This window comes from Nannobrachium achirus (genome assembly GCF_963921795.1).
Source record: "Nannobrachium achirus genome assembly, chromosome: 18".
Classification (NCBI taxonomy): Eukaryota; Metazoa; Chordata; class Actinopteri; order Myctophiformes; family Myctophidae; genus Nannobrachium; species Nannobrachium achirus.
In genome coordinates, this window is record NC_137825.1 from 26,477,062 (window position 1) to 26,500,340 (window position 23,279).

At 43.5% G+C, this 23,279-nt stretch overlaps 1 protein-coding gene across 9 annotated transcripts in view; it reads left to right on the top strand.

The window, feature by feature from the left end:
- The window catches only part of LOC308302838 (shisa family member 6), a gene marked incomplete at both ends in the record, with an annotated part of 75,700 nt that extends 55,551 nt beyond the window's left edge, over positions 1–20,149 (top strand). For 2 of the 9 annotated variants that reach the window (XM_080747148.1, XM_080747150.1), the window contains 5 exons: positions 9,670–9,732; positions 11,829–11,849; positions 13,964–14,116; positions 16,580–16,683; positions 19,313–20,149. In XM_080747148.1, the coding sequence (XP_080603274.1) occupies positions 9,670–9,732; positions 11,829–11,849; positions 13,964–14,116; positions 16,580–16,683; positions 19,313–20,149 (1,178 nt within the window). The remainder of the gene's footprint in view (positions 1–9,669; positions 9,733–11,828; positions 11,850–13,963; positions 14,117–16,579; positions 16,684–19,312) is intronic. The other 7 variants (XM_080747149.1, XM_080747152.1, XM_080747151.1 and 4 more) reach the window with 6 other exon arrangements.
- Positions 20,150–23,279: the final 3,130 nt, after the last annotated feature.

Consider the following 23,279-nt stretch of genomic DNA (forward strand, 5'->3'; position numbering starts at 1 on the left):
TGTAGATTTGTAATGTTTAGCAAAGAGATTTGGAATGGAGGGAAAATAGGAGGGGCCAAATACAGACACCTGGAGGACCCCAGTCAACTACATACATATATACATATACTGTATATAGGGTTTAAGTGGTTAACCAATTAATGGTGTTCTTTTTTTTTCTTTTCTTTTTTCCGTAAGATCTGATTTGACATTTACGTTTACGTTTAGGGGCAGCTTATACCTGGAGTGCTTGTCATTGTGGTGCCTTACATTCGCTGGTATCTGCCAATCTAACCTCTGTATCTTGCCCTCGACCGTTCCATCTGTGTGATTAGTAGTATTGTATTGTGTGGTCTGCCTGTGTGCATTGAATTCGTTCAAGTCAGTGATGTGATGTTGTTGCTGAGGGTCTCCTGCAAGATAACATAAGAGGTTATTTCAGTAATAGGCTTTAGCACATACTGTACAGTGTACACGACGCAAATCTCTATGTGTTGTGTGATATTTACTTGTTAGAATATGTGTAAATAGCTATATTCTGATAGCAATCGTTACTATAGAGGGTTTACTCAGTAACAGGAGTCTCATATCTCCAGCTCTTTGGTAAACAGAGAATAAATCTTCAGGCCGGGGTACCAATTTCATGCAATCAGGAGAGAAAACCCATACAGGACACAGGATAAACATAAACACTGGAAATGATGAAACAAAAAATATTAGCATGCAAACGCTGTAAAAATTGAGGCTGATAAATTACCTTTGTGGTATGTGGTGTTCCAACCTGAACATTTATTTTCTGTTCACTAAAGAGATGGGGAGATCCTGTTGCTGAACACGCTATACTAGCAATGATTTATCGGAATATAGACCTATACTTTTTAACATGTTTTTATTTCCAAGAAAAACACATCGCTTAGACCCCCTTTAACCCACTTTTAATTGCTTTGGGCCTGTGAGACCTAGTACACACCAAACTAGGCCAAATAATCAGTCAAAACCTGCCTCTTGATGTTTGTTGCAGCTGACCCACCTCTATTCATTTTTCCCCCCGCATTAAAAAAAAAAAGAGTTCCATTTCACTCCTGTATTTTCAATTGTACCCTGCTCTGAAATATTCTGTCCAAATTCTCTGCTGGCTTCATTGTATGGTATGGTGTCATTGAATCTAACCCACTATGATGCTTTTTGCCTGTAACGTGACGTTCTAACCCGGTGTGGTGGTGTGTGGTGGTGTTACTCCCGGACGCTCTGGTCCATCTCGATGTGGAGGATGGTCTATAGAGACAGGGATAAAGGCAGTTTTTAATGATGTTACTCCTTTTTACTTAAAGAAGACATCAGATAAATCTGTGCTTATCCTTGCCTACGATATGACGACCCCTACCCCCTCCTTCCCCGCCTCCTCTCAAGGGACAAAGTCTACTTTATCAGCAGCCAACAAGGGAGTCGGTTGGTATTGTCGATCAACTGTTGTGAGGAGTGGCTTTTGTTTTTTATCATCATCCCCTCAATGTGAATTTAGATGAAAATATCATTTCTTATATATATTGCTTCACTGTTTGATCTTCAGGGGAACGTTATTACCTTTAAGTCCAGTGAGTCACCCCCACACGGAGCTGTGGGTGACTCACTCCCCTTCTATGAAAACCACAGAATATGTCTTCAATAACGTGGACCTCTTATTGCCTTTTAACACAGCGGGGTCACTGTATTCTGCCGTGGGTTCACTGTCCATCACGGTGCAAAATGAACTGAATATGAGATCCACCTCGACCCCCTGCCCTTCCGCGACCCCCCGCCGAGACTATCACGCCACATTTGTCAAGGTGGATTGACATTTATAGGAGGGCCATTTTACCACTTGCATTGACACATCGACTGAAGAGTTGCCCTTTGCTGCCTCTGCCGTGATTGTCAGTTATGAGGTGAAGAGGAACGCTCACAAGCATTCTAGGCCAGAACGAGCAGTTCATTGAGTGTGAGTTCACATTCCTGTTTTATTATGTTTACTATGTCACTTCAAGTTGTCATTCATACAGGTACTGTAGACCAGGGGTTTTCAAAGTGGGTGACGGGGCACCCTGGGGTGCTGTGACGGCATTCCACAGGTGCCGCGAGATAATTTGATAATATTTGGAATTTATTTGGACACTTGAAAAAAATATTTAGTATCATTTTAAACTTGAAGTACAAAGTAATTTTCAGTCAGTTCTAACTAAAATGGATTTTATCTCAATGTTTTCCTCGCAACATAATCACTAAAATATCGTCATTGTCGGGCAGAAACCTCGTATCTCCAAGTTTCAAATGTGTACATCTTTTGGTAAAGCAAAGCCCTGCTTCATCATACAAGACTGTCGCACAAAACTAGTGAACGCCTCGCATCGCGAGGCGTTGTGTGCTTGTAGATTGGCTGTTTTTACTAGTTTAGTACATTTCATAGATGATAAATACAAAACGAACGGTTTTGGACATTTCCACCCGACAACGACGATATGCTAGTATAAATATAAGGTGCTGGGAGTGAAAATTATAATGTAGGGATGCCTCGGATGAAAAAAAAATATTTATGGGGTGCCCTGAGACAAAAAAGTTTGGGAACCCCTGCTGTAGACAATAACCACAATTTACTGAAAGCCCTACTATGCACTTCTTCTTCTTACTACAAATAGCGAAAATAGCAGATCCACAAGCTGAGAAGGTGTCGCCTCATGATATGATATGTTGTGAGCTTATATAGATTTGCTATTTTTGCTTCTTTTTTTTGTAAAAATCGTGAACATGTTTTTGAATTGTTTCATTTTTGTGAATGATTTTGCCGGTAATAATAACAACAATAGAGACACTAGGTTGAAAGAAATTCAAAAAGTATTCCAAGACACAGAGAAAACTGAAAATCAAAGTTGCATCTTCATAACTTTGTTATGCAGCAATATGATTGGATTCATTCCTCTAAATCAGGGGTTTTCAAAGTGGGCACCCTGGGGTGCCGTGATGGCAGTCCAGGGGTGCCGCGAGATCATTTGATAATATTTGGAATTCATTTGGACACTTAAAACAATATTTAGTATTATTTTAAACTTGAAGTACAAAAGTTATTCTCAGTTCTAATCAAAATGGCTATTATCTCAACGTTTTCCTTGCAACATTATCTCTAAAACATAAACATATGCCATAAATATAAGGTGCTGGGAGTGAAAATTAAAAATAATGTAGGGGTGTCTTGGATGAAAATAATATTTATAGGGGTGCCCTGAGCCAAAAATGTTTGGGAACCCCTGATCTAAATTATTTTGTCTTCACACTACACCTTTTCTTTCCTGTATTCTTTTTATTGAATCAAAACACAAACTGTCATTAAGCCTATTTTAATTTCACAATGAGCCCCATATGGGATTTAAACTCTAATTGACTTGTGCGGCACACCCTGTTATGAATGAACAGTAGGAGCTAAAATTAGATGAGTGTTATTAATGTAAGTATTATCATTATCACCAGCGCCACAACTGGGTCAGATTTAAGCTTTCCCCTCAGCCGGCGGGATCATGCGAGTGGAGGTTGAAGGCTCTTTCCATGGGGCCCAAAGCTTTGTCCCCTCCCGAGTGAGGTAGGGCTATTATGGCAGTTAACATTTAGCGATTAAATGTTAACACTCTTTGTCAGTTGTTAAATGCCAGGCCCACAGTGGCTCTCTGGCCTGCGCGTCGTCTGCTTGTGAGTGGAGGGCGCAGAGAAGGGCAGGGGAGGCGTGTTGGCAGCACTGGGCTATCAACAGATCCAGTGGAATAGTGGCCCCGGAGTTTGATATCACATCGGTATTCATGGCAGTCATGCACGTTTTTTGGAACACGCTGTTGTATGCACAAATACACACCCATGCACACACACACACACTTGTGTGCAAACAGGCAAACATGTGCACTCACATTTCTATAGATTTTTGTGTATCTTTTTTACACATGCTGTTGTATGACCCCGCTATAGTACACAAACACACACACACACACACACACACACACACACACACACACACACACACACACACACACACACACACACACACACACACACACACACACACACACACACACACACACAGCCAAACGGTTTCACTCACATTTCAGTAGCATACTGTGTATCTCTCTTTTGCACATGCTGTTGTATCGACAGAAACACACACACACACACACACACACACACACACACACACACACACACACACACACACCCCGGGCCGTGCTCATAACACAGTAGCTCCACATGGCGGGGTAATGGGGTGGCAGGACTGCTGGTATTTGGAGCGGGATGTGAGTGGGAGAGTGGAGGGGCAGAGATCAGAGAGCAGACTCTGGAATAGATCTCCAGTGCTGTCGTGTGATCACTGGCCCATGTTGCTCTCTCTCTCCTCTCCTCTCTCCTCTTCTACACCAGCCCTGCCCCCTCAATCCCCGACCCCCTCCATGCACAGCTCCCCTTGTTCTCCTCATCCCCAACTGAGCTCTGTCTTTGTAAGTAATTTCAAGTACAAATCTAAGAAATTCTATAAATTAGAACACAAAAGTTTAAGAAGTAGTGAAAATAGCCGATCTACTGTACAAGCTCTCAACGTGGCATGAGGCGACGCGTTGTGAGCTTGTAGATCTGCTATTTTCACTAGTTAGTCTTTGCTTAACCACTTGGACCCCAGCGTCCGTATTCTGGGGGGAACATTAGCCCAAAAATAGGCGATTTACAAGCTCACAACGCGCTGGTGTGGACGGAAGAAAGTGCTCCAATTGAGCCAACTCAGGTCCAATTTATAAAAGATCTAAGTGTGTAACCACTTAAGCTACTATACTTTGTCGTATGACAAAACAACTATTTTCAGAAATATATATTTTTTACATTTTGTCCAATGCCAGGTTTAAAGTGGTTCATTTCCATTTCTACTGTTCTTTCTTTATTTTATTTTCACATATCTCTCCCTTTCCAAATTATTTCCAAAGCCTTTGCATTTGTTGTCAGATTTTGCGCATTTTACTATGTTTTGAAGTTTGTCTGTTGCTTAAGGCTTCTTGGCAGCCATAGGTTGGCGGTATAGGGTACTATACCGCCAACCTATGCCATTAATGATAACACTTTATGTTATTCAAAATCAAAACTGTAGAGTCACTGAAAATATTTAGTGAAACGTATATTCATTATTTTACCACAGCAGTTTTAAAGAACATTTGCACTTTTATTTATTTATTTGTTTGTCCTGCAGTACTTTAGTTCAATTTACAAATTACCACTTAGGAGAGACTCTTATCCAGAGTGACTTACAACATACAAGGTCAACAAGTAGTGACAGGGTAAGTGGTTGACTAATTAAGAAAACAAGTACATCCTTCAAAGTAACAAGGATAACAAGAGGACACAAAATACCAAATAAATAACATTCTTGACATCTGTGAACGAGCCGCATATCTAATTAACACTTCCATTCCAACAATCGCTTATATAATGTCACTGTCGGGCAGAAACCTTGTATCTCCAAGTTTCAAATTTGTAAATTTTTTCGCAAAGCAAAGCCCTGCTTCATCATACAAGGCCGTCGCACAAAAGTAGTGAAAACAGTTTTCACTAGTTTAACTCATTTTTTTAAATGATAAATACAAAATAAACGGTGTTGGACATATAAGGTTTCTACCCGACAACGACGATAAGCAAAACATTTTAAAACAAGGCTATGGCTACAGTATGTGAAAAACAACAAAGCATCAACTGCACTTGTTTAGTTTTGAGGAGAGCATTTACGTCTGAGATCGGCACTTCCTTACCGGCCACTGAGACACCAAAACCCATGAGTATGAAACTGTTGATGCTTCTAGCTGCAACTTGACCTTGACTCTTGGTCAAGGTGTTCGGTGTTTGAGTCAGCGCGCCTCCTCTGTACACCTCCTCCCCTGTGGATGTGGACGTGATGTTTCAACGTGTGATGTGAAACAAAATGCCACGCCAAATGTCAGAATACTGAGTCACTCGCCATCTGGACCCGATTATGCGAACTCGCCGAGGAGGAATTCTCTGGAGATCAATTGCAGGGAAAGTGAGAATTAATGTGATCTCGACGCGGGGGAGAGGAGACAGTATTTCCGGAAAAGTGTCTCAGCGCAGGCGTTTCCAGCCCACACAGTGAAATCCTCAGCGTCAGTTTAACAGAAAACAACAACACAAAAAAACGGACTAAGATTCACCCGCTGGGATCCCTCTTTACAACCTCAGAGTTAGATTAACGCTGAGGAGTTTACTGTGAGCCGTTATCATGTTTATATGGATGATTTAGTCAGGGAGGCTAACTGGCACCAACTGGCAAATGCACAGCTGCGTCATCAACATACTGGCATAAAAAAACATCAATTTAGCAATTTAGATAGGGTCCCGTTTTAACCCAGCAATCTGGAGAGCATGCCAATCAGAAATAATCAACACGCCTTATGATGTTCATAACTACAGCTACTCCACGGTGGCATTGCCTATACCAGGGGTCTTAAACGTTTTCAGGCCAAGGACCCCTTAGTTGAGGGAGAGATGAAGCAGGGACCCCCACAACCTTATCATAGATTCCATATACTGTACATAAGTTTCATAATTTGACAGCACAATCATCAGTATATTTTGGATTCATGTCAATTTGTGTATTCAGATATTTAACCACTTGAACCGTCAATACTTAATAAACTTGACCTTTCTCTCTGTACTTAGTCTGCTCTTTTTCCCTTCCACACCAAAGCTCTTTGCTAAAAATAGCCGATCTACAAGCTCACTGCGAGGCGTTGTGAGCTAGTAGATCTGCTATTTTTGGCAAAAGTTCTCAGAATATGGACACTACGGTTCAAGTGGTTAATATAAAAAAAGAAGAAAAAAACTTTCTATCACTCAAATATTTGGAGGACCCCCTGTAGTAACTCTGGCGATCCCCTAGGGGTCCCGGACCCCCTGTTAAAGACCCCTAGCCTACACTCAAGCTTGTCACTTGAGCTGGTTGAAAAGCAATAACTAATGAATGGCAGCATGTCCACTGGGCCTTGCCCTTCACTTTACCCTGCCCTCCCCGTCACTGACAAATGGTTATCCGGGGTGGTGGTAGCGGGCCGCCATTTTGCAGTGTCAGCCCGGTGAGGATGACTGAACACCGGGGGTGTTCCGGGCTGATAACCAGGCTTGGTGCTCTGAATGGGGGGGTTTTGGGCTGCTGGTGGCGGTGGTGGGTACTCCTGCTGGAAATCTCATTCTCAAACACAGTTAATTGGTCCCCAGATTGCGGTGGGATCGTTGAACTTGAGCTGTCCGGGCTCTTAATTGGGGAGCAAGAGCGAGTGCTATGCACACACAGTGTCTGACTCTGTACTTTCTCTGTTCGCTCCGTGGGTAGTTATGTCGCTTTCTCACACATAAGGGTCGGGAGGTGGAACTTCAGGAGAGAGGTTTTTCCGGTTTTGGTGGAGTTTAGCATTTGCGAGCAAGGCTTTCATATTTGAAACCGAGAAACTTTGCACGTCTGAAGTGTTTGCTTGTTGTGGGGTCTTTTTTGGTGTCTGTTTCCCTCATCTACATGCTCTGCCAGTGGTGGAAAATAAGTAGGCTACATTTACTCAAGACTGAAGTCCAATTTTAGGTACTTTAATCCAGTGGTTTTCAGCCTTTCTGGCCGCGACTCCCAAAATAATCATATTTGAACTGGGGACTCCCCCCCCCCCCACCCTGATGAGCACTAAGAGTTGAGGAATTACATTTTGTAACACGGTTCTATTGTGAAAATAGCAGATCTACATGCTCACAACACCTCCCGTTGCGAGGCGTTGTGAGCATGGAGATCGGCTATTTTCACAATTTCTGTTCTAGAGGTATTAAAAGTCCTTCGATTGTCACTTTATAAATGTGCATATGTGCAAATATGCCTCCAAAATAATTTGGGGACCCCCCTGGGGGTCCCGACCCAGAGGTTTGAGAACCACTGCTTTAATCCATTTAATGCAATGTCCATTTTCTGCAATACTTTACGTACATTTTTACTCCACTACATGTATTTACCTTGCTTTAGTTACACTATAGTTAGAAAATTGAGGTTAACAATATAAAATAGTATCGATAAATAAATTACAATGTATTATTGAATGGTGCATTTATATAGCGCCCTTATTCAAAGCACTTATAGCTTATTGAGCTTACCTTAAGTAAAATAGCTGAATGCCTAATTTTAAACATTAAGCTCTGCTAACTTTCAAGAACATCATTCCCATTCATATATTCCACCCCCCAATGTGACCCTAAAATGTTCTCTCATGTAATGGTCACTGCATGTTTAGACTGTTAAAGCTTTAATTTAAAACAAGGGGGAGAAATGGAGAAAACCCACTGGAGGAACGCGCAGAAGACTTATCCCATCTATCTCTATAACTCGAGCAAATATTGAAACCCATGATGTTGAGTGCACCAGGCCCCTCTTTCCTCTTTCAGCTCTGTGACAGATGTAAATGGATGTTCCACCAGTTGGCTCTAATGCATTTTTAAACAGGCACAACAGCGAGACAGCAAATGAACGCGTCTCAACAGCAACACTCTAGTGTTGTGGGGCCTTCATCTATCGCTGCCTCCTCGCGTACAGAAATACACGCACGCACACACACACACACACATAGACACACATGCAGGTGCACACGCACACACCGCTGAGAATAGCTGTCATTCATCACCTTTCCCACTACAATAGGCTCAGTAAAGGGCCCATCTTTCAACTAAAGCACCTCCACACTGCAGTGCCCAGCCAAGCACTATACCACCATACCACAGATCCCCTCTCATTCTCTGTCATCCCCAAACAGTCCTGCAGCGTGGCACAAATATATGATTAGGCTTTGCTGGGGTCTGTGGGGGAGGGACTCATTTAATTATTGTGGTATAAAATCCTGTCATATTTCAAAGAAAGGCCGTGATGTTGGGAAGTGTTTTTTCTTTTCTTTTCTTTTTTATTTATTTTTTCTTTTTTGACTGATGATGATGTTCTACTTCTAAATACATTGATTACATCTTTTTTAATAATGCATTTTTTTCTTCTTCTAAAGAATATGACGGCATTCATTAATAAAACATGTAATTGACCCAAATGGGACCATTTGGGTCAATCTTTACACTCAGATTTTCTGTGTGCTGCGTGCATACCAGGCCAGCTCTTTTCTCCCTGATGCTACTCTGCTCTGACGTTATGGATTGTGTTTGATATAAATATGTAACAGTGAGCTTAGCGGGCACTCCACCCTGTTCCCCTCATACACCTGTCTTCCTCACATCACCACACAAATGTGCAGTGGAATATTGACCTTCCAATGCCATTTCTTTTGAATTGAAGCAAACCTTCAATTTAGACATGTTTATTCATGTTTTCTTATAACCATATGGTTTGGTCCATATACACATTAGGGTCTATACTTCATTCCTTTTTTCCCTCTATACATTAATCTCTTCACTGAAAATAGCTAATCTACAAGTACACAATGCATTGGTTTGCAACGCATTGTGGGCTTTTACATATTCTATTTTCGCCTATTTTTTGGGGGGTGAATTATACCACTTTAATTGTCACCTTCATTGCCAAACATCATCTACTAACCATCTGTATTTGATCTGATACAGATATGAATAGATCTGTCATTGCTTTTGTCATTTCAGGTACCCATCAGCACAACTATAACCATATGGCCCTAGGTAGTCCCACACGCACACCTAAGAATGGTAAGATATGCTCACAAACTGGCATGGGGTTTGAGGAAAGACGCGATATGATTGAGGAAGGGGAATAGTCAAACAGAATCCTCTGCTTCCATTCCGTTTCTATTATTCTGAGATGGGGCTTTCATTCAAACCCGGTGGCGTTCACTTCTGATATGCAGCGCTTGAGATGGAAGTGTGAAACCCTCCGTGACGTGGAACCTTCTCAAGTCCGCCCCACTGCAAATCCTTTCTATTATTGAAAAGCAAGGCCTTTGTTGCAGATTGAATCATAGAGGTGTCACATCCCATAGTCATGAACATTTTTTCTTTGAGCGAATGAATGGGGATCTGGCTACAGTCACTGTCCATCACCTTCAAACAGGAACACAATTGGCTGAGGGATCAACTTAATGTTCTGTTAAGGACATCCCGTCCTCTTGTCAACAGAGCATGCGCACGCTGACATGACTGCACACAAAATGTTCAGCGATAGAGAAAAGAATCTAGAAAACAGATCTACAGGCTCACAATGCATCGTGGACGTGCATAGTTTGACGAAGCCATTCAGTCAGAGATCTCCCCCTTAAGTCTGGGGAAATCTTAATTCAACATATTGTAGAATGGTGGAGAAAACCAGTGCTAACAAACCTACACCCTGCTTTTTTTAAACTAATCCTTAGCTTAGACCATCCTTACAGACAGTCTGTGGATTGGTTTCTGAATTGTTTCCACCCAGTTTTAGCCAATTAATTGGATTTAGATCAGGGGTCTTCAACAGGGGGTCCGGGACGCCTACGGGGTCCTCAGAGTTACTACAGGGGGTCCTCCAAATCTTTGTGTGATAGAAACCTTTTTTCTCCTTTTTTTATATTAACCACTTGAACCCTAGCATCCACATTCTGAGAACTTTAGTCAAAAATAGCAGATCTACAAGTGAGCTTGTAGATCGGTTATTTTTGGCAAAAAAGTTTGGTGTAAAGTGGAAAAAGAGCAGACTATGTACAGAGTGAAAGGTCAAGTTTATTAAGTATTGACGTTTCAAGTGGTTAAATATCTGAAAACACAATTGACATGAATCCAAAATACACTGATGCTTAGTGCTGTCAAACGATTAAACTATATGGAATCTATGAAAAGGTTTGCCGGGTCCCTGCTCCATCTCTCTCTTAACTAAGGTGTCCTTGGCCTGAAAACGTTGAAGACCCCTTGATTTAGACGACGCGGTGCAACGTGTTGCGAGCTTGTAGACTGGCTATTTTCACCATCCATCATACAATTAAGTATAATGTTGGGCTTAAGTGGTTAACCAGAGATCCAGTGTTGTTACATAACCTCTGTTCCCCGCGTGAAGACCCATCGAGAATTGTTCTTTATTACCAATATCATTCAGCCTTTTCCAAATGCCTCATACTGGGGTTATAAACGGATACATGTGATGTATGGTGGAAGCACAGGCAGGATAGAAATAATAGAGAAGGCGAGATAAAAGGGAAGTAACGAGTGTTTATCTTCTTCCTTCTCTGTTTGTTTAGCTTTGACCACTGTGTGCGCCGCTTGTCTTTGATTTATATTCTGTTCTGTTTTGCTCAAAAAAGAAGGGGAAAAAAAGGGAAAAAGGAGTTGAGGAACTGAGACAGCCTGTATGGAAATTCAACAGTCAGGACGCCTCTATTTGTATGAATATAATTGACCGTGTGTTCCATTTAGCACACGGGAAGATAGCAAATAGCAACTTGTGGGAACGCCTGTGAGATCTATATATACGGGGAAACATGAGAAATCCATTTCAACACATCTAACACAGAGTGACTTTGATCACAGGCCCATTGGAAGGCTTGGAAATTAATTGTGCTGCGTATTTGCTACTGTAGATAAGACCAGCTTTCTGCCCACAACCCCCCCAGTCGGGTTGGAGGGTCACTATAAATCAAGGAGAGAAAATGTATAATCACACACAGCACAGCTACAGGCGTAGGCCTTTAAAAAAAAAAAAAAAGGTTGTGATGTAGGCTCTGTCTGAGTGTGCTTTATATGCCGTATTTTATTTTCTATTTCTTTTTTTGTTCATACCATCAACATGATTCTGAAATATTTTGTTTTCCACTTGGGTTTGGTAGCTCACCGGTCATTGAGACGTGGTAAGTCACACATAAACCCACGTTTCATCCAGTGTGAACATCAACCCACGAGCACATTGACGTGCACATACTGTTGTCCATCTGATTTGTGGGTGTGGCTGCAGACCTGGGTCAAATGGAAATAATGGCAATAGCTTTGTATCATTGATTTCGACTCGCGTCACATTAAAGCCTACACAGGACTTTGTCGTATTGTATGACGCTGTGCAGCAGATCTACGGTACAAGAACAAGTTCTGGGAGCATTGCAGATTGACTATTTTCGGTGACCGACCCATCTTACATAAATTAACCAGAGCAATGTAATGTGCCAGACAGTTCAGACAATCATAAAGTCTGTAATAGTAGCTTAAAGCAAAAAAGATAAGTTTGCACATAGTATTTTGGCCCAGGTCTGAATTGTGAACTAGCATTGAGATGTGTTTGACGTGGAGCGAGCCAACAGCATGCCACATTCTGAACCAGTCTTCCCCTTGTGGATGAGTGAGACAAACAGTCCACTCCCTTACACCCCCCCCCCCCCCATCCCTCCATCTCTGGAGCACCCCTGCTGCCATACCTCCATGCCCTCATCCATCTCATCCTTCTGTTTATAGGAGAGGGCCACTTTATATTCACACTCACTCCAGAGGGCCACATTGCATATACAGTCAAAAATAGCAAAAAATAGCCGATCTACAAGCTCAAAACGTATCGCAGTGCTACGCGTTTTGAGCTTGTAGATCTGATATTTTTGCTATTTTTTATTCAAATCCTGAAAGTTTTTTTTTATTATTTAATTTCAAATGCACATACAGTACAGGTTCTTATGTAATATGTTACTTCTTACTTTATGAACTTACATACAATGCTTTTGACATAAAAAAAAGACTAGTAAGCTACTAGTCATCAAGATACTAATAGACTGAAGTAATTAAAGCCGGTCATGTTAGCACGTTTGGAATTATAAGAGCTGAAACCAATAATTTATCAGTATTCCTGCGGGCCGCATTAAGTGAAGGTGGGGGCCGCATATGGCCCCCGGGCCGCCAGTTTCCCATGTATGGTCTATAGCTTTCCCCATGTTTATTCTCCCGTTTAGTTTTTCCATCTTTCATTCCCTTACCCCACACCCCTTTTATTATCTTCTCCATATCCCTCGCTTCTTGTCTTTCCCCTCTCTCCGTCCCATCTCTCTCCATCCTGCAGCAGTAGCTCGGCCCCTTATTTCTTATCTGTCTGTCGGAGGCTCTCTCGGAGCCGCACCCAAGCTCTGCACCGCATGACGGGCTCACAGCCCACGGGGGAGAAGGACGGGCAGAGAGAGAGAGAGAGAGAGAGAGAGAGAGAGAGAGAGAGAGAGATGTGAAAGAGAAGCAAGACTTGAAAAGCAAAAAGAAAGTGGGCGGCGACAGCAGCAGCATGGCCGCATCAGATAAGATGGAAAGACATGCTGCCGAATGAATCGTGAAAGAGAGGTAGAGAGAGTCAGAGAGAGAGAGGGAGAGTAAGAGAGAGAAGGAGAGAGAAAAGAGAGGCCACAGTCCAGCAGGCCCTGGCATCGCGTCACATCGCATCAGTGATGAGTGCCCAGGGCCACCCACCCTCCGTCACAACCCCCACCCCCACCCCCGTCCTGTCACCGGCCCCCGATCATCACACAGACACACAGACACACACACAAACGCGCACACACACACTGTCACGGTGGCTGGGGTCACTGTTCAGCAGACATCTGTTGTTTGATGTGCTGTCTCGTCTGTTTTTTTCCCCCTTTCTTTTCGTATTATTTATTTATTTCGGGAACACTGTGCCTTCCCCCCCCCTTCCTCTCACCTGTCTGGTCCAGTCACTTCCAAAACGCTCGCTGAGAGCCACTGACGCACCCCAACTCGTCTCCGTCTCACACCTCCTCCCACCACCTCACGTCCCCGCCCCGCCCCGACGCAGGAGTGCTGGGCCTCCTCAATCAGCCGCCTGCGGGCCGACCTCGGGTGTCTTTTGTTTTGTTTCCGTATTATTTATTTGTTTATTTGCGGGGAGCCTGTCAGCCTGCCCACTTCTCTCTTTCTCTCTCTCTCTCTGTCTCTCTCCTCTGTGTCTTCCCTCTGCTGTGTCTGTGTGTGTGTCCTCCAGAGAACACGCGGACCAGCGGCATCCTGACCTCGCAGACGGAGCCGTACGACCTGTCGTTCTCGCGCTCCTTCCAGAGCCTGTCCCACCTGCCGCCCTCCTACGAGGCGGCCGTGAAGGCCGACCTCAGCCGGTACTCCTCCCTGAAGAAACTCAGTAGGTCCAAGTCTGTCCCCTGCGTTGATGCTGACTGGGCTCCCCCCCACCCCACCCGCCTGCCTGTCCCAATGCCCTGCATGATATAAATAAACTGCATTAGTTCTGCTTTCTCTTCTCGGTGCACAACAATGCGAACCGGCCGCTGCCCCGCAGTGGCTCTCCTCCGTTGTCCTCGGCTGCAAGAATAGCAATGCCTGCTGGACCACAATCTTCAAACATGGTAGAAAAAGTCACGCTCGTATTCTTTTTTATTTATTATTTTTGGAGGGTGGGGACTTTTTGCAGTTGAGCTCAGCAAGTGTCTGATTCCTTCGACTGAGTCGGTGGATCAGGTGGATCAAGAGGGTGAGAAATCTATCAGAGCCAGAGGAAAATACACACTTCTCAGCCACAGCATGATCCGACATTGTATCATCGCATCAGAGCAGCCGTCTAAAGAAAGCATGAGTCATTGGTATGCTGGGGCTCCACAGTCTCTCCCCCCTTAGCGGCGGCTGCCTTCGGAACAGCCGCTACGGCAGCCACTATTTCTCCTGGAGCGTATAAGTGCATTAAGCTGCTCCTTATGCCTGGCCCGGTCTGGTATTGATTTAGCGGTGCCACGCTAGATTCTGCCGCGTAATGAGGTCTCATCTCATGATATTCTCTAAGTGGAACGCAAATATTCCTTAAGGCTTGTGTAATTTCATCATGGCTGGCCTACTTCACCGCTGGCTCACGACCAAATTGAAGGATGGCGATCTACAACTCATCCCGTCAGGGCTCCCCCCCCCCCGTGTGCCGGCTCTCGCCCGCCTCGCGGCCAAGGCACCCTTTCAAGCAAAACATGGCAAATGCCTCTGCAGGACGCAGGGGCTATTTAATGATTCTCAATTGTATCAGGAGGAGAACAGTGCCTAAAAAAATGCTCTTGCTCGGGGAATTAGCATAATAGAATTTATGATATGAGTCAAGAGGAAATCAAATGAACTCAATTGTCAGGGAAAATGCCCCGCAGAATAATTTCCCACAATGTTAGAATGGAAAAGTGTCCTAAGGCAATGTCATCCTATCCTTCCCACCTCTTTCTGCTTCCAAAGCAAATTATTTGTTGCAGCAAATAGCCAAAAGGCTCCGCGGCGCTCCTTTTGTTGCTTGGCAAGCATTTACACACAGATAGATCATGTTGGATTGCGCTTGAGGGAAGATAGAGCAGCGTTTTCATTGTTGGCATAATGAAAGAGAAGAATCTGCTCATGCTTAAGAATCTAAATTGGAGTCGAATTGAAATCAAGGCATGCATTGCAGCATAGCATCAATAAGCATCTTATTCATTCACGACAGGATATATTTATGCATAATGGTCACTGACCTTGCAAAGGCTTGCATGCTTAATGGGATTTATTTTTCTATTCATATTTTACATTTAACATTTTGGAAATGAATGGCGTCTTGATTTAATTTTCTGTCACAATGAATCCATTTCACGAAAAGAAACCAGAGGCTTTGCTACAGAATGACAGCTTTCTTGAGTGTAACCTTGGCGTGTCCATTATTGACAAAGACAGGCTCTGTTTCTACAGATTAATCTCTTGAGTTCTGCAAAAGGTGATGAGGGCTGCTCTCCATAATTCATTCCTAGATGAATGACTTAAACTCTGGCAGTTAAACGTTCAACCGGGCACTCAGGAAGAGAAGAGGGATGGCCCCTTTGTACATATGAATTTAAAACGTTTCCAGTTTTTAATGATTTATGATCCAGCTCAGGTCAGTCATCCTATTTGACAAGATGTCTGACAGGATATGTGTCGCGCGCGCGCAATGCTTGTGCGTGCTGCGTGCGTGGGTGGGTGTGTGTATGTGTGCAATGTGTGCACACCTTGTGCTGTGCTGCTGTCAATGGCAAGACCTTGTGATTCATGGCGGATGGAAGATGCATGATTCTGTGGCATGAAGGTAGGGCGACCGTTTACTGTACCTTTCATTACCTCGACACTACGGTACGTGCTACAGCCTCCGCACTTGAAGCTGTGAAACATCCACTCTGAAGAGCATGTTTTCAGTTCACTGTGATAATAAGCAAGCACTAAAGGACACAAATACATTTGTAATTCTTGCTGTGATGTGATCCGTCCGTGCGTGCGTGCGCGGGTGGGTGTATGCAGCCATGCGTGATATAATACCATTTGTTTACAGACTTCCCCATGACCTTTGGAAAGTTCACCCCTGCAGCCAGAGCTGTCTGGTAGATCCCAGATGAGGACAGTCTGGGTAGATGGGATGTGCCTGGCATGTAATATGGTTTGACCGCACCGCTTCCCATTCACTCTCTGTTTCCTATTCTCCTCACAGAACGTAGATGCATCTTGTGCGCAATGCTCTCCGATCCCCCTCATGTTCCTCACCTCGCTCGCTCATACCTCCTGGTCCTCACCTCACCTCCTACTCCTCCTCTCTTTCTCTCTGTCATGTCCTCCGCAGCGGACAAAGACGTAGACGACTACTACTCCCGGAAGCGTCACCTGCCAGACCTGGCGGCGAGAGGCACCCTGCCGTTACACGTCATCAAAATGACCCAAGAACAGGTGGGTCTTCCATGGCTTCAGTTCAAATTATGGTTATATCGCTGTTCCTTTTTTTTAATCCTAAATCTTTAACTGCTATCAAACTGGTGTTCAAAATCATACATTTTCTCACATCAATGTGAGCTTGTAGTTTGTCTATTTTTGCACGACTCTGTTGATGATCTATAAAATAGGGCTTAGGTAATATAGAATTCTAAATTGTTAATCCTATCGTCACACCACACCCATGTCAATTCAAGCTGGTGAGAGTATCCCTCTGTATAAAAAAGGAAACATATTAGAATTATTGTATTCCATACTCCATATGAAACAAATTATTTCCATACTTTGTTCCATCTCAAAGGTTATACAGAGATTAATTCACTAACAGATCAGTAATTACCTTGAAGAACGAAAACTGCTGTTTGAATTCTAATCTGGCTTTCAAAACATCCCACTCCACTGACTATACATCAACCATGTCCATGAGGTAGACTCGGGCAAATACTGCGACATGGTCATGCAGGACCTTCAAAAGGCATTTGACACTGTCAATCATTCAATTCTACTGAATAAGCTGAAAGCGATTGGTTTTGATAACAAACCGTGAACTGGATGAAATCCTACCTTGAGGGAAGAGAACAAGTGGTTGATGTCAATGGAACCCTATCCTCGTCCCTCCCAGTGAGCTGTTTGATTGATTGATTGGATACATTATTAGACAGAAATGTAAACAGCGCGAGGTACAGTCACACATTTGAGCTCAAGGATAACGCAACAAAGTCTGGGGGAAGGGGCATCACAAGGGGGGGAAAAGTGGGACTGAGTTACTAAGGCCCAAGGTGGAGGGGCCTTAATTATTATATACTTTAGCTATTGACAAATAGCAGATATACAAGTTCACAGCGCGGCACCGAGTGCCACACTGCAAGCTTGTAGATCTGCTATTTTTGAAAAGTCGTGAAAATATGTGCAAATCTTTGAATATATGAATGTTTTAAGCGAACATTTGTAACTCAAATTTTTCTTCTGGGGGGTCCCTGGAACTAAATATTTAGAGATGGGGGTCCGTGGCCAAATACATTTTGGCGGACATGAAAAGGTTTGAGCACCACTGACATAGAAACATATAGGTTAAACCCCCTCCCCCTATGAAGAACATTCATAGGGGGATCCTTGTACCCAGGGCCCAGAATTTGGTTCGACAATACCCCTGTCTGGGGGACTTGTGGTCCTATCTATTCAATTCATAATATGAACATAGCATAAAAATAACACCTGTGGGGTTCCCCAAGGAAGCATATTTGGTACAATACTGTTCCTTCTATAGACTTCTTCTATAGCTTCAGTTCAAATGTTACGAGGTTATATTGCTGTTCCTAAATATTTAACTGCTTTCAAACTGACGAAATCAGACATTTTCAAACAATTCAAAGAAATTGCAATAATTGCAAATCTACAAGCTCACATCAAATCGCGATGTGAGCTTGTAGATCGGCTATTTTTGCTTGATGATGTATAAAATAGGGCTTAGGTAATATAGAATTCTAAATTGTAAATCCAAAGAAATTGAAATAAGTATTCAATTAAACTAAGTATTGAACATCTCAATGTCAACAAAATTAAGTTTCAGACCTCCCAAAACAAACTGATTTGACTACTTCTCGGCCTTAAAGGACAACTCCTCCCTAAATCATGTCAATCTTGTGCCGAATGCTCACCTTAAAACATTATTTATGCGATTGTGGTGGCTTTTGTGGGACAACCAAGGCATGGATGTGTTTGTAATGACAACTAGTAAAATATTCATGAAAAAGAAAATCACTTTTGAACACAACAAAATAGTTTAAAAGCGATAGGCTTATAGGCTCCACTCTATGCATTTGTGCCTAATAGACCCCATGGACAGTCTTTTGGGATCAATATAAGTAGGAAAATGAGCCTAGAAGTGATTTAGGGAGGAGTTGTCCTTTAAGCCCATGTTCCACCTAATTGGCCTAACTACAGTATCAGGAGATCACAAGGGGAGGTAAATGCATATTCCCATAAAAAGGAGGTGGTCATTCACTGCCGGCGTTCTTTTTCATTTTCCTCCTTTGTACATACTGTATAGTGTTTTGTATTGATGACGTATATAATAATAATAATTATTATTATTATTATTTTACTGCTATGTTAATGAATTGAATACATAGGACCACAATGGAAACAAGTCCCCAATACTTTTTGGTGTTATCCTTTTAGCTTTAATGTCTGATTGTACCTCTCTGATTAATAAAGTATTGTATACTGTTACGGTTTTGCACACTTATGTTTACCTACTTACTGGTATTACTACTAACTTACTTGTATTATAACCTATTATATTAGCTTGCTTGTATTATATATTTTACAGTGCATTACTGGTAGTAGTAGAGTAGTGCAGAGTCTGGTGGTGTCTGGCGTAACAGCATTCCACTGCAAAAATGTAATCTTTGAACCTTCATTCTAAGGCATAAGCAAGGACGGTGGACCGGGCTGTGTTTTGTCCACGTTTGAATTTGGCTGTAAGCCAAAGGTACTCGTTCAATGTAATCTGCAGCAGTAGGTGGCAAAGCTCTTTCCTCCCACTGGGCATAAATAAACTCTCCTCATTCATCTTCTTCAACAGCACAGGGAACAGCAGCAGATCCAGACCCAGGCCTCCGGCCAGCCCTCGGGCTCCCAGGCCCCCTCCCAGTCCCAGTCCCAGCAGAGGCAGCGGCCACGCCGCGTCCAGAGGGCCATGTCCCAGGACCGCGTCCTGTCCCCGCTGAAGCAGCAGCAGCTGCAGGAGTACAGCATGGCCGCCTCCAACGGCATGTCCCCGTACGGCGGCCGCATCCTCTCTGACGAGCAGCTGCTGTCCGCAGAGCGCCTGCGCTCCCAGGAGCGCCTCCTGCCGCAGGAGCGCCTCTCGTCGCAGGAGCGGCTCTACTCCGCCAAGGACCGCATGTACTCCAAGGACCGCCTGCTGTCACAGGACCACCTCTACCACAAGGACCGCCACCACTACTCCCAGGAACGCCTCTATTCACAGGATCGCCTCTACTCGCAGGACCGCCTCCTATCCCAGGACCCCCTGCTGTCGCCGGATAAGCTGATGATGTCGCTGAAGCGCGGCATGACCGGCGGCGCCGCGGTGGGCTTCTACGGCAGTGACAAGTCCATGTCGCGCGCCATCTCGCACACGGACGTGTTCATGCCCACCACGCCGCTCATGGACCGCTACAAGATGACCAAAATGCACTCCCATCCCAGTGCCTCGAATAACAGCGGCGTGCCGCCGGGAGCGGGGGGAGGCGGGCCTTCCAGCGCGCTGCCTATGAATCAGACAGTCAACAAGAGGCAGGCGTTTGCCTCCAGACGGACCCACACTGTGGAGCAGCTTCAATACATCCCACCGCATCACCAGCAGCAGAAACAGCAGCACTACCGCACGGGCAGCAAGACTGAAGTGACTGTGTAATGCCGGCTACTGCTGCCCACATGAAACAGACAGACGGTGCACTGTTGTGTATTAAAGGGGGGGGGGGGGGGGGGGGGGGGGATACATTGGCCTTGTGTCAAGGGTAGGAATGGTGGTGATGCCACCGTGACCCGATATCCTGCAACATCAATCAGAGTTCCGTTTGTGCGCGTTTCCAGACTTTGGCTCAGAACCACGAACGTCTGTAAGGGACAATGGAGGTAGAGTAGAACTCTTACTGCTGTGTACACAGGTCCATCCAGAGAGATGTGTTGCAGTTGAGGTCAAGTAGGTACAGTAGGTGTTGTCAAGCTAACTTATCTAGTATTATTTCAACTGTCATATCTTCATTGACCCCACAGGCTGAGGTCCTGTCCAGTGTGTGTTCTAGTGAGAAGACATGTACTCTGTCTTGTTTAAGGCTTTTAGCAGTCTCTCTGTCCAACTAATCTAGTCTGTGATCTTTTCTGGCAAATCTTAAGGGCTTTGCATGGTTTAAATACAAGGACCTCCATGACTTCTGTTGTGCAGACAAACACCACCACCACGGACGGTGACCCGAGAAGAGCCTGTAACAACTTTATAAATATATAAATAGAAGTATGAAAACAACTATGATTTGTACTCCTGCAGTTCTACTCATAGCTATAGAGCAGTGGTTTTCAACCTTTTTCATATATTAAGGTCCATTATGTATTCAGCATTTGAGCCATGGACCACCATTTGATGAGATTCAGCCTCTCAGACCCAATACTTGGATTGTTGGATAGGAATTTGTCCACAATTCCATGCTGTATAGATGTGGTACCATAGGACTGACAACTGTTCTACTGTAGCTGTGTAGACTTCTTGTAAATTAAGTAATAATTTAACTTTTGAGAGTAAAATGAAACCAAATGTGGTTTAATTTTACGCTTTCAAGAGTTAAAGATCTATACAGGTCCATTTGGTTACCAACTCTCCATCATTTAGCTGTGGACCACCTGGAACCCCCTCTCGGACCACTGGTTGAGAACCACTGCTATAGAGAATCTCAATGAGAGAAACTGAAATGGATGTTAACAGTACTTCTATTTGGTGCCTCTGGCAGATATTCCATTTCTAAAACTGAAGTGGTTTCGTGGGTTACAAAGCACAATCAATTGAAAAGTATATGTATATTTTATGTTCTTGATTTCTTTCATTGGTTTGATTAGTGATGGCTAGCTTGTATCAGTTTGTTATTAAAGCAATGGCAGGTTTCTTTGCTTCCAGTAGACGATTGTAAATAAGCTATTCTAGAAGCAGTATTATGGACAAGTCTGTACTGGGTGGACTTTGTATTAGACTGTCTGTTTTCAGTAGATTCTGAAAAAAATAACATATAAGTCACCACTGTTTAGTGAGTTCAGAATAGAAACCCACTTAACCAAGTATTTGACAGGATAAATTAATGCTATACTGTGCGTGTGTGTGTGCGCGTGCGCGTGAGTATGAGATTGGGTGATTGGGTGCGTGCGTGTTTGTGTGTCTTTGCAAAACTGTTTGTATATGAGAACTGAATGAATGTGTTGTTGATAACAGATATACCACTGTCATATTTGGATGTAGACTGTGTTCCATTGACATCAGAGGACTTGAAACTTCATGGAAATGGATTATAATGCTTGTCAAAGTAGGGTCAAATAAACCATCCATATTTTTCTAAACATTCAACATCAGCCTCTGGAGATTTCTGTGCTGATCACATCATTTGCAGTATACAAGACCAGGGCACCACATTGAGTCTAAACTCATATAGTGTTCTATTTCTCAGGCATTAACTTACACTTGAAACGTTCTTTTTAGCCTTGCAAATTCCAAGGGATTTGAACATGGCATCTCTGTGTTGAGATTCCAATCCTTAGAGTTTAGCTGGCAGAACTTTATAATAATACTTTAAGAATTTGGTTCAACTACGCACCCGTAGCCTGGGACCTTGAAAAAGGAAACTGTTTGTTTTATCATTGAAAAATCGTAATGTTATCTCCCTTATTTAAGAAGATATTTGTTTGGATCAACTGTTAAGGCATTGTGCTTTCACACGGGAGGCCTGGTTTCAAATCCTGGGTGTTACACTTGCTACTAAACAGTTTTAAGGTCAACCGCACCAAAGCAACTCTTTGCAACTGCCATAAAGGTTGCATGATGTTGCAAGGCCAATCATAGGTGTCAGAGTCTAAAAAATGTTCAGACTCTCAGAGCAGAGATCATGCTAATTAATGACTGTTTTTGACATCCCATACTCAGGGACGGATTAACCCCCGCGAGGGCCCCTGGCCGATAATCTTTTAGGGCCCCCCCACCCTCCACCATAACCCTCCCTCCCTCCAGACACGCACTATCCAGCTCGGATTTTAAGCCATGATGATCATCTGTGGGCCAAGAAAGAACCTGTAGACAACAGGAGGGGCTCACACATTTGATTTTTAATCAACATATGCATTTAATAGTAAATTGTCAATGACCACGCGGTCCAGTTCCCCCAAGGCCCCCTGAGAGCCAAGGGCCCCTGGCAACGGCCCCTGGCAACGGCCCCACCGGCCCAATGGTTAATCCAGCCTGAGACCATTTTACTACCTGTCAGAAACTCATGGCACAGCTCTCTTAGTGTTTTGAAATGTTTTTTTCTCCCATTTCTATTATTCTAGCCTTGGAAAAAAAAAAAAAAAAAGTTAAATAAGAGACATGTGCCACAAGTGCCTGAGCAGTGGTATAGTGGTCTAATGATTAGTTCCTTGGTTCAGAGATGCCATGTTCAAACCCCAGTATCCCTGGAGTTCAATCATGCACTACTTTGGAATTTTCTATGCAAACATATACAGGAGTGACTCAAAATGTCTTTATGAATGCATTGGGCGCTCACACATTCTGAGTTATGGTAGCTCTGTTGTCATGAGATCAAATTCCAACATCTGCACCTCTGCATCTGAGCAATTAACACTGATGGTTTTTTGTGTTTCTTCCTGCCCAAAAAAAACCATTCATTAACTCTAAGCCTTGCCTTTCATTTCAGTGATTTTCTGAATGGGAGAGTCTGAACGGTACTTTTTTGAAATCGAGCCCTTGTTTATGTCACAAGCCCTTCTTTATGTCACAAAGGCGCTCGTTT